This window comes from Clupea harengus, chromosome 14 (assembly GCF_900700415.2).
Source record: "Clupea harengus chromosome 14, Ch_v2.0.2, whole genome shotgun sequence".
In the NCBI taxonomy this organism is placed as follows: domain Eukaryota; kingdom Metazoa; phylum Chordata; class Actinopteri; order Clupeiformes; family Clupeidae; genus Clupea; species Clupea harengus.
The window spans coordinates 28226029-28237273 of record NC_045165.1 but is presented as its reverse complement, the minus strand read 5'-3'; the positions used below and the strand labels follow the sequence as shown (position 1 = coordinate 28237273).

Here is an 11245-nt window from a genome sequence, read left to right as displayed (position 1 = left end):
CCTCCCCTCCCCTCTCAGCTCGGAGACAACCAAGCACCAGGTCCCCAGCCTGCCCACTTTACAAACTATTGATCCAGCTAAAGGCTATTCTCCATTGGCACATGTGGTACATTAGTACGGCAGTCAGCTCTATTCTTTTCATAACTAGCTCACTTGCTTTCTTTCTTGCTCATTGTCTTCCCTTTTTTCTCCTCCTCTTGTGTCCTTTTCATGCTTTTCATGCACTTTTCACTTGTTCCTTTTGGTAAAAAAAAAAAGAATTCCATCCTACACCACCCTTATTCCTGTCAATTCCACCATTTCCCTCCTCCACTATCGCCTCACTCTTTTACTTGCTTACATAGATCAGATTGTAATTCTCCGTCAGATGTGTATGAAGGACTGAAGAGTTTCCTTCTGTGTCTGTTCACATATAGATCAGCCTATATGGAGACTAATGAATGAGCAAATCCAAAATGACTGACCGCTTGCTGGAAATGATTACAATGGATCCCCATGGAGTTCAAGGATTTCTCTTTTATCTCTAAGCCTATTCCACATTATAGGCAGATGTATTCTTTCTGCCTTTCCCCCTTCTGATATCCACACACAGAAACATACACAGGCACCACATGCATATTCACACACATTACCAGTACTCACCCATCCACAGACACACATTTTTGAAATGGCCAGACTGAGAGCCCTTCCATATTCCCAGGGTGGCTGTTAACCCAAAGGATTGATATGAAAAGGCAGATGGACTATAGACAGGGCTCATCCCACTTCATTTACATGGCTGCTGTTAAATCAGATACTTCCACAGAGATAGGCACACACACTCACGCATATATAGAGAGACATGGACACATATTCACATGGACTGTGACACTTTCTGGGTTGGCTGAGGATAGTTAACATATAACCATTTTAATAAACCATGTAAATTACTCTAATGACCGTTTGATCGTTAGCATAGAATGGGGAATTATCCAACCCCACACACACATACACTCCAGATTGGGCCTCGGTGGGCTCTTTAGAAGAGCAGCAGTTGAGAACCTGTCAGAAGTGAATGGAGTTCTTCCTGTCCTGTCTGCTGCTTGAGGAGATATGGTGTTGTGGGCATCCACCCGCACAGACCATAACCCACTCACTGCCAGTGTTGGTAACACTGTATTATCTACTTTACAGACACTTTACAGATGATTTGTTGAATTATTTTGAATTGTTCACTAAAACATCACCTTAACCAAACCCAACCCCTAACCCTAAACTAACCATAAATTGTTAGAAAAACAGAGTTTCAACAGATAGTTTGTTTATAATCTGAGCATCTGTAGATAGTCTATAGGGGACCATCCAAATAAAGTGCGTTTCATTGGAGTTTATGTTTCTAAAACACTTAACGATTGGGTTTTCTAAATATTTGCGTATGAGGTTCCCCTTACACATATCTCACGTATGGCTAGCAGAGGATGTCTCTGTCCAGAGCACCCACACTTTCCCCATGGAAATCTGTGGTCAGATATGGAGCTGCAGTGAGCCCTAATAGCCGTTGGGCCAGAAATGGATGTTAACGTCATGCAGAGTACCACACCAGTAGATCATGGCATGAGTACCACACCAGTAGATCATGGCATGTACCATCAGATAAGGACTTTGGTCCCATCCCACAACAACAACAACAACAGCATATCATTAGAACTGCAGATTCAACACAGAGGCTACAGCGATTTGTTATTGATATTCCATTAGTCTTTAGTTTGACAGGAAACACACTACATGAGGGAGAAGCCCTCTGCCTGTTGCAGACAACAGTACACAGATGCTGAAGTTAACTCTCAAGCCATTGGCCACTAGCACTGCTGGAGCTTTTGGGCCCTCACACACCAGCCACATCAGACTCGTCCTGGCCACACTGCACTTGGGTAGGCTCAGTTTAGTTTAGTCCTGCTCACCAAATCAGACCCTTATTGTGTGGTCGTGTATGGAAAGGGTAGACAGGGCTGTGGGCTTGGGCTCTGCTGCTGTGTGTCTACGTATGTTCAATGATTTCATTGTCAATGACTAATGGAAGTTTACACCTGCCTTTGGCAATCATTTGAGTTTGTGTGCTACTGGGGGAGTAGCCTGGGGGGGGGGGGGGGGGGCTGTTGGGGCCTGCTAAGAGTTCAGAGAGGCCTTAACATTTTCAAAAGGGAGATTGCAGCTTTCCAGCTCTGGTGTGTGTCTATGTGTGTTAGCTTGGAGGATGAGGAGGTGTATTACAGACTGTGTGCTGGCTCAATGTATGAGATGACTGGGACTGATGCTTGATTATTGTTAAATTAGAACAAGTTTGAACAAACGTTGTTGGCGGTCACGCACCGTGACTGCGTGTATTGTAGCCTACTAGGCCTATGAGCACCCCTGAGCTGAACCACGATGAAAAGAGATGGATACAAAAAAGAACATTAAACGTGGTAACCCCACCTATTTCTCCAGTCAGGATATATGTATTAGGCAATATGGTTATGTGATATGTGAAGTAATGTTAGTAAATCAAACTACAAAGGCTAGGTAAATAAACAAAATAAAATGAATTGAATAAATGATTTCATTTAGTTATGGGAGAAAATGATTGGCAAAGGAATTGTCCTTTCTCTCTTGACCGCCCAGAAAGAAGGTGAGTTCACAAGCTAGTGCGTCGCCAACTTTGCCCTGAATGAACTGATTTTAGACCACCATCTCCTTGCTGTCTGGGTAGCAATGTCAGAGCTGGGATGAGGAGGGGAAACCCAGAGTGCTTTGGCAAAGGGTTTATTCCTCAAGGTCACTGGTTTTAACAGGGGGCATTTTTTATTATTTATTTTAAGCTATTTCCAGAGATCTGATGAATATACATGGCAGACGAAAGGGACAGAAACCTGGAATGAGATTTCATTTGACACATTGACCCTGGCCCCATGGGCGGAGAAAGCTGAGGTGAGAAAATAAGGTTGACCCTATGACCCCTGGACCTGCTGTCACCCATCCCTACAATTAAATCAGATACGGACAGGCAGGGTAGCACACAGAGAGAGGAAGTGGATATGGTATCAGACTTCCTCTACCTGAATTGTACCTCTTCCAGGGCTATTACTTTTATTGTTTTCCCTTACTGCTGTTTATGTACCAGAGAATATTTCATTGTTCTCTTTCATTTTTTTCCCTAAACATTTCTTTGGTATTTTCATTTTGCATATTGTGATTTGTGTTACATAATGACATCCACTGTGGCCTGTGTTGAGGTTTGTGAGGATCTGATCTAATGAGGATCTAACTTGTGTGGCCTGTGTTGAGTTTTGTGAGGATCTGATCTAATGAGGATCTAACTTGTGTGGCCTGTGTTGAGTTTTGTGAGGATCTCATCTAATGAGGATCTAACTTGTGTGGCCTGTGTTGAGTTTTGTGAGGATCTCATCTAATGAGGATCTAACTTGTGTGGCCTGTGTTGAGTTTTGTGAGGATCTGATCTAATGAGGATCTAACTTGTGTGGCCTGTGTTGAGTTTTGTGAGGATCTGATCTAATGAGGATCTAACTTGTGTGGCCTGTGTTGAGTTTTGTGAGGATCTCATCTAATGAGGATCTAACTTGTGTGGCCTGTGTTGAGTTTTGTGAGGATCTCATCTAATGAGGATCTAACTTGTGTGGCCTGTGTTGAGTTTTGTGAGGATCTGATCTAATGAGGATTTAACTTGCTCTGCTTACCCTGCTGACTGCTTCCCACTCCTGCCAAATATGTATGCCTCGTTTTCAACCCTGCCTATGATACATGTTATATGTACATACTAAGTGTCCCCTTATTTTCCCACATACTAACCGCAGCTCATAATAGTAACCTCATGAGCACACTGTGTACTCAATATGTTGTTGTACAACCAATACTTTGAATGCTAGCTACTCACTCCATTTTGACTCTTTTGATTTTGAGTCTTGTGTGCATGTATGCTAATACGTTTTCTCCTGACTAATTTATTCATGAATTATTTTGCTAGCTACTCATTCTCTCTGCTCCTCTTCCCTTTCCTCCTGCTTCCCATTTCTATGTCTACTGGGCCTGCCTCAGCCAAATGGGAGGCTATCAGCCAACCAACAGACTTAGAGTACACAGTACTTTCTACTTTCCTTTTAAAGCCCTATTTTATAGGAACTGCTATTTGTGTGTGTTTCGTTGTGATTTGATCCCTACAGTTGCGGGGTGTAATTCATCGACAGCTGTACCCATGCCATTGTTCACAAGATGAAGGATTATGACCTTGCGATGTCATCTTCTTAGCTGGTTTTAAATCCTTCAGCATGTCAATAAATGCACCTTTTTGTAACGTTACAACTAGTTCCAAAGTATTCTAAAGAACTCAAAATGGTAGCATGAAACCAGAACAACGAACACCTAGCTATAACATAGGAATGTTGGGGAATGCTAACATAGGGTGACCAGACGTCCTCTTTTACCCGATCTTTTCGAGACCTAAAAAATGCGTCCGGCAGGGATTCCAAAATCGTCGGATATTTGTGTTTCTCTGGGTCTTTCACAAACTAGTTTTTACGCCCTTACAAGATTTGGAAAGGGTATCTCCCTTACATTCCACCTTCTTGTGCGAGCTCTTACTGTAGACAGAACTGTCGTTGGTCGACCGCCCTCTCAGTGTTGCCAGATGCACGATAATTATCCTCCAAATACGAAATTGAGCATTTGGTACAATACTTCGCCATTTCCAATCTGGCAACACAGAGCACCTTGCGGGTTCCAGTAGTTGCATTGCATTTACAACAGCACATGGCATCTGCATGTCAACATTTCGTTGCGGGGGAGGGAACGGGGTCATCTGTATGCTATACACCAGGGGTCTCAAACTCCGGCCCGCGGGCCAGATCCAGTATACACTACCCCGCCCCCACACAAAGTGTCCTCTTTTTCACAAACTCAAATCTGGTCACCCTAGCTAACAGACAAAGAACCGCTGACCAACCTTACAAAGGTTGGGTTCCCCTTGATACAAAGTGATGCAAACCTGGGTGGCTAGCTAGCCAATATAGCTAGTCTGGGTCTCAGCATTACCATAAGCGTGGTCAGAAATCTTGGTCAGATTTGGTCTGAAATCATTTCACTGTACTATAATAAACTAACATTAATGAGGCTCTCAAATGTCTTCAGAAAGGGGGGTCTGTATACTCAAGAGCTATGCTTAGCTATGGACTGTTTTGATTGGCTATAGCTCAGTAGTGTTGCAGTCAATAGTGTTTCAATAAAATTATATTCTATATTATTTAAAACTGATATTTATATTATATTGTCGTCACAAACTGGCACAAAACAAATACATTACAGTTAAATAAATTACCAATATGAAAATCAGATTATAAGGGAATTTCAGATTAGTTTTCTTCATTTACTGCTTTCGTTTTCTCTTTTACAAGTTACTAGCAGTAGTGGACAATGGTGCTTCATAATGCATCAGGATTCTGAAACCCAGTTAGTCCTGACAAAAAATCATTTGATTTTGACAGGCCACGCCTGTGCAGCTCTGATAGGAATTGACTGAAGTTCTCCTTCAATATTGGTACTAGAATTTCTATTTTATAGTGGAAGCATGCACACACGTCAGTGCAAAACACTGCTTTTAAGATACAAGTCCACCACCATGTTCCTTTTGCGCTTCATTGCTGACTCAAATAGACATCTCCTGCCTCCTGCCTCCTCTTCATCTCCTGCTCCTGCCTCCTCTACCTCTGCCTGTCCTTCTCTATGGATGGGTTGCAGGTCGTGCTGCCATTTTGCTCTGGCATGTGCCCATGCACACATAAACTATACATTATAAAGCTTCTTAAGCTCAAGATATCTTTAGATTAAACTAGATTAATTTAGATTAGGTTACAACTACATCATCTTTTAGTTTTTGAGAGATTAGAGGGTTTCCGTCCTGTGTGTGTTCATGTCTGTGCTATGCTTATTTGATGTGAATGTGAAATAATGTTACATTTGTTAGCAATTGGATGGTGTACGTAAGACTAACAATAAAAAAATCACTCAGCCAATAGTGGAGAATATAGTATTATCTTTAGCGTTGATAAGATTAATTCCCCTTCTGTACACACACACTCAGACTTATGTCTGGGCAAGCTGTGAGCACACGTGTGAGAGGCCACTATTAGATTTATTCCCCCATGGTTCTGCTTCTGCTTTGGGGGAATGTCTTCACCCTCTCACACAATGTCTCTCATTTGGATGACTTTAGATCTGTCTGCGCCAGGCAGAGGAGGGCCCAGCATCTGTTCAGTCCTTTCTCACTCCCTCACACACTGCAGCAAAGCCGTGAGATTTGACTCTCTGACATGAATGTATGCCTCCCGTTCTTGGCCCACAGCTGCAGCTCCAAGCGTTGTCTTGGTCTCTGTTTAACTGTAGACTCTCCTGTGCTCTTTCCAGGCTGCTGAACAGAATGGCCGCTGATGAGAGGCACCTGCCCTCTAGCTGTGGTTCCTACATTAAAACCGAGCCCTCCAGTCCTTCCTCCCTCATAGACACAGTAAGTCACCACAGCCCAAGTGGCAACTCGGACGCCAGTGGTGGTTATGGCAGTGGCCTGACCAGCCACCCCAATGGCCTGGACTCCCCCCCTATGTTCACGTCAACTGGCCTGGGCCCCAACGGAGCCTGCCGCAAACGCTACGATGACTGCTCCAGCACCATCATGGAGGACTCATCCATCAAGTGCGAGTACATGCTCAACTCCATCCCAAAGCGCCTCTGCCTGGTGTGCGGTGACATCGCCTCGGGGTACCACTATGGTGTGGCCTCCTGCGAGGCTTGCAAAGCCTTCTTTAAAAGAACGATACAAGGTATTGTTTATATCCCGTGTCATGTTTTTTTTAATATTTGTTGTGTGTTATCATGTTCTTTCTTCATTTTTTCTCTCTCTACCACTGTATTTTCCCCTATCCCTTTATTGCTGTTCTTTACACCTGTAAGATAACACACACGCACACCTGTGCGCACACATACAAAAATACATTCTCATTTATCAGATGCACAAACACACACTCCCCCTTGACCTACTTCTAAGGGGGTCCCTGCTACTTGGTCCCCACTGCCCTAACCAGCTGCATTGTTTGCACACACACACACGCACACGCACACACACACACACACACACACACACACACACACACACACACACACACACACACACACACACACACACACACACACACACACACACAGGCACACAGAGTGCTCCCTACTGCCCTAGATCTGTGAGTTGAAGAACAGAATAGGCTTGCTCACTCTTGCTCATGCTTGTGTCCCTGCTACACATTATTAAGGGTGTATTTGCATGCTATCCATCTTTCTTTTTTCACCAGAGAAAACAAACACTTGTCCTAAAACACTCAAATCAGTCTTTCAGAGTCAGTTCCAGTTCCAGTCTATACTATATACACCTTGCTACGTTTTAAAATAGCAAAACGTTACACAGCCCTTTTAAATAATGTGGTACAAGAGGAACAAGGGTAAAAAAAAACATTAAGAAGGAAAACAATAATTGTGGGAAGTAGCAGCTCACAGCTCACAAGAAGGAGGGGGCGGGGGGGAGACCTTGATCAGTAGCTATATTATCATAGTGGATTATAAAATAAAATAATTTACTTTCTCATCACCTAAATTACAGCCCACATCTCTTAACTTGTCCAGATATTTTGAAGCTTTCCAGACTATTGTCACAGTGAAACATGAGATGTAAACTGTTGCCTGACAATGCTAGAGTAGATATTTCTTCTACATTAAATAATAAGGAACAGATGGAAAAACAAGTAATAGTAGGAGTAGTAGCAATTCAAATTATGCAAGAATCATCAGTGGAGGTCAACTAGGCCACTTCCTAATGCAGCCCGGAAATGCATCGTGATAATAGATCATTAAGCAGACTTGCCTTAGCTAAGCACATAGAGAGAGGCCTGAGTCAGTCTGTGGCGCCAGCAATGACATCATCAGCATGATCGATTCATTTGATCATCAAAAATGCATATAGAATTACAGTATCTGATGAAAGGGTTTCCACATGGGCTAGATAAAAGCCCATGCTGTAGATAGCATAGCTAGACGCTTCTTCAGATTGTTGTCACACGTCCATTAGAACAGATCACTGACCACAACTGAACCAAGAGTGTGTGAAGGTCTGAGTTGACTCACAGTGATACACATTACCACGAGATGTATTTCATTCATGCAATCACAATTTTAGAATATAATTGTTTTGTTGTTTTATTGGTAGTGGACAATGTCTTGGTCTATGAGTATGCATATGATGAGATTGTAGAAAAACAGTTTGACGATTTGATTGATTACTGTTGAAGTGATTGAGGTGATTGAAGTGATGAGGTTTCAGAGAGGGACAGAAATATGTGGGGCTATTTTTACCTCAGGAAAATCAACCTGGTTTAGACTGATTAAACTGTGGATTTAAACATCTATCAAATAGTTAGAAATCTTTTTGGTTTGGACAGGATGCAGGTGTCCAAACACCACTGTCTAGGTGTTGATCCTAGGTCCGCGCGGTGGATCAGCTTTAAACAGTCTATGTACCACTTTTTGCGCTCAAACAAAGGCATTAGTCCAAACACGACTGTTTGCAGCCACCAGCAGCAGCAGCCTCTGCTGTTGACAAAGGATGGACATCACATATTTAGAGGTCAGCCTTTGTCCTCCTGTTAAACACATTGACCGCTGACTCAAAGGCCACCACAAAAGAGAGCAGAAGAGCCATCTCTTAAGAGGACCAATTGCCTGAATAATTAAGAGATACATGAAAGAAAAGAAAAAACTTGACTATCATTTCATTCTCTCTTTCTCTCTTCTCTCTCCTCTCTCTTTCTCTCTTTCTCTCTTTCTCTGTCCTCTCTCTTTCTTTCTCTCTCTCTCTCTATCTATCCCTCCTGGTTTCTCATCCTCACTCTGCATTGTCAGTTTGAAAACCTCCTTCTATGTCTCACCCTCCCACCCTCATGTGTTCCCTGTCTTTCTTTTTTTCTTTTTCTCAGAGGGCTGCCTGTAATGGACCTAATCTTGTGCCGTTTGTCCGAGCCACAGGAGTTTTGTCAATAACAATCAGCGTTTGGAAAGTGTAATTAAGGCCGAGGCTTTTCATTAGTACAAGAGGAGGGGGGTGTCTCCGGGGATAGCCATGCCAATTAGAAACGCAGGCACGCGTCGCTGCCTCATTTCAGCAGAGGGATGGAAGGAGGGATGAGAGAGAAAAGAATAAAAGAATGACAGAAAGACATAACAAGGACAGCAAGAAGATGAAGAGGGAGGGAGGAAAGCTAAGGACATTCTTCAGATTGAAGAGATCCGTCCATTCCTTTCAATGGAGGGCTGCTATTTAAATGGCATAATAATCAGAGCTGCTTCTCCCTGGATGCAAGAGGCGGTGCAAGCTGACAGAGTGTGTACTTCTTTTGTGTGAGGATGAAAGTGAAAGACAAGGCAGGGTGACTGGTGAAGTGAGGATGAGATCACATTTAGACAAAAAGCCTTTGAAGAGGAAAACAAGTGAGTAATGAGCTTAATGCGGGTGGCAGGAGTGCCTCACTATACTCAATAAGTCCACAGAAAGGGGTCGCATGGTGCCATGTCTGCTCTACCTCTGACCAGATAGGGGTTGGAGAGGCTGGACTTGTTAGTGGGTTTGAACATATGAGGCACACATGATTGGTACACCTTTTAATTCATGTACAAAATGGAACAGAATTGATGTCAGTTGACATAATTCATCATTCATTTTCGTCTAAACAGACCTCCTAAACAACCAGACCTTTGTGAACTGAATTATTTTCATCATGACACAAGATGCATTTCCGTGTGTCACGGAATGAGCTGAATTAAAGTCCCTCTATTCACAAAATGTTTTGGCCACATGGGAACAATTGAACACTCTGCCTCAGTGCTTTTGCTATGGCAAGTATACTTGAGAGCAGTGATGGTTGGTAAATGTGGGGCGCAAATTGTATTTGGTTAATTTCTGTGTGAATACATACACTTCCTTGTGAGCGCCGCTGGCCAAATGAGTGTTTACATTAGATACTCCCACCTTCATTGGCAGTGAATTGGTAGATTATGCAACCGGAAGTCAACCGGAAGTTTTATAGTTTTCTGTGTTAGCATTTTAACACTTCCTGCTTCCAAATAAAAAATCCCAATGGAAAAGCAAAACAGTAGAAAACCTAGGCAAACCATTTGGTGAGTTCAGATGTAGTTATCAGACTAACTTTTGAAAATAACTGTTGTCTCGTAAACATAAATATGTTGCTACCAAAATGCTAAAAGCACAAAACTTTCAAGTAGTGTTAGTGTGCGATTCTAATCCCATAATTTTTTTTGTCAAATTCAGCAAACTGCTCCTCACAGTTCTCCAGCTGTCCATTCAGTATTTACACTGAATAGCCCTGAAAAGCCCTGGTGTTTGTATTCAGACCTGGCTCTCTAAATGGGAAACAAACATAGTAGCTTGGGCCAAGCCATGAACAATATTAGCCAATCAACGTGGTGCTTCAGGAGCACAGAAGGGAGGGGTGTAATTTGGTTGGCTGTTGAGCTCAAATATCAACAACCTTTCACGAAACCGAAACTGAATTGCAGACTGCATCTTTAACCCAAACCCTGCGGTTTATTATGAAGCTTAACATTACAGCTTTAGCGCATAAACCACCTGATTTATTGTATGTAACAGATTGTGGCTATCAAATCCTCAAGTAATCAATGTTTTTTCTTAAGTTAACTGTGTGGTTGTTGTGAGAACACTCGTGATGCCCAATCGGTAAAGCTAGCTATGGTTAGCAAGAGACATTATAAGGGAGAAGACAAACCACTGAGGGAAAAATGAATGGGGGAGTTAGTAGTTAGGTTGCAATAGTATTGCAATAGTTTCGCCATGCAAAATTTGGGGCATGCGCGGTGAGCATTTTGAGAAGATTTAGTACTCAGTTCTTACTCCAAGTTCTCCTAATTTACTGAAGTTTGATTGTTGTTCCTCACTTGTAAGTTGCTTTGGATAAAACCATCTGCCAAATTAGTAAATGTTAATTATTTCCACTTAACTAGCAGGTCTGTGACTGACTGGCAGAGACTGTGAGATATAAATATTTAATCTTTCCTTACTTTTGCATTTTTATGTGGATATATAGATATGTCCAATAAGTCCCAGCATCATTCATCTGAACTTGTCCTCATTCTTAATCTTTGCAGA

General features: G+C 42.5%; 1 protein-coding gene across 1 annotated transcript in view; it reads left to right on the top strand.

The window, feature by feature from the left end:
* esrrb (estrogen-related receptor beta) overlaps window positions 1–11245 on the top strand; it is a 57891-nt gene that overhangs the window by 12941 nt on the left and 33705 nt on the right. The window contains exon 3 of the mRNA XM_012838117.3: window positions 6433–6845. Coding sequence (XP_012693571.2) covers window positions 6433–6845 — 413 coding nt within the window. The remainder of the gene's footprint in view (window positions 1–6432; window positions 6846–11245) is intronic.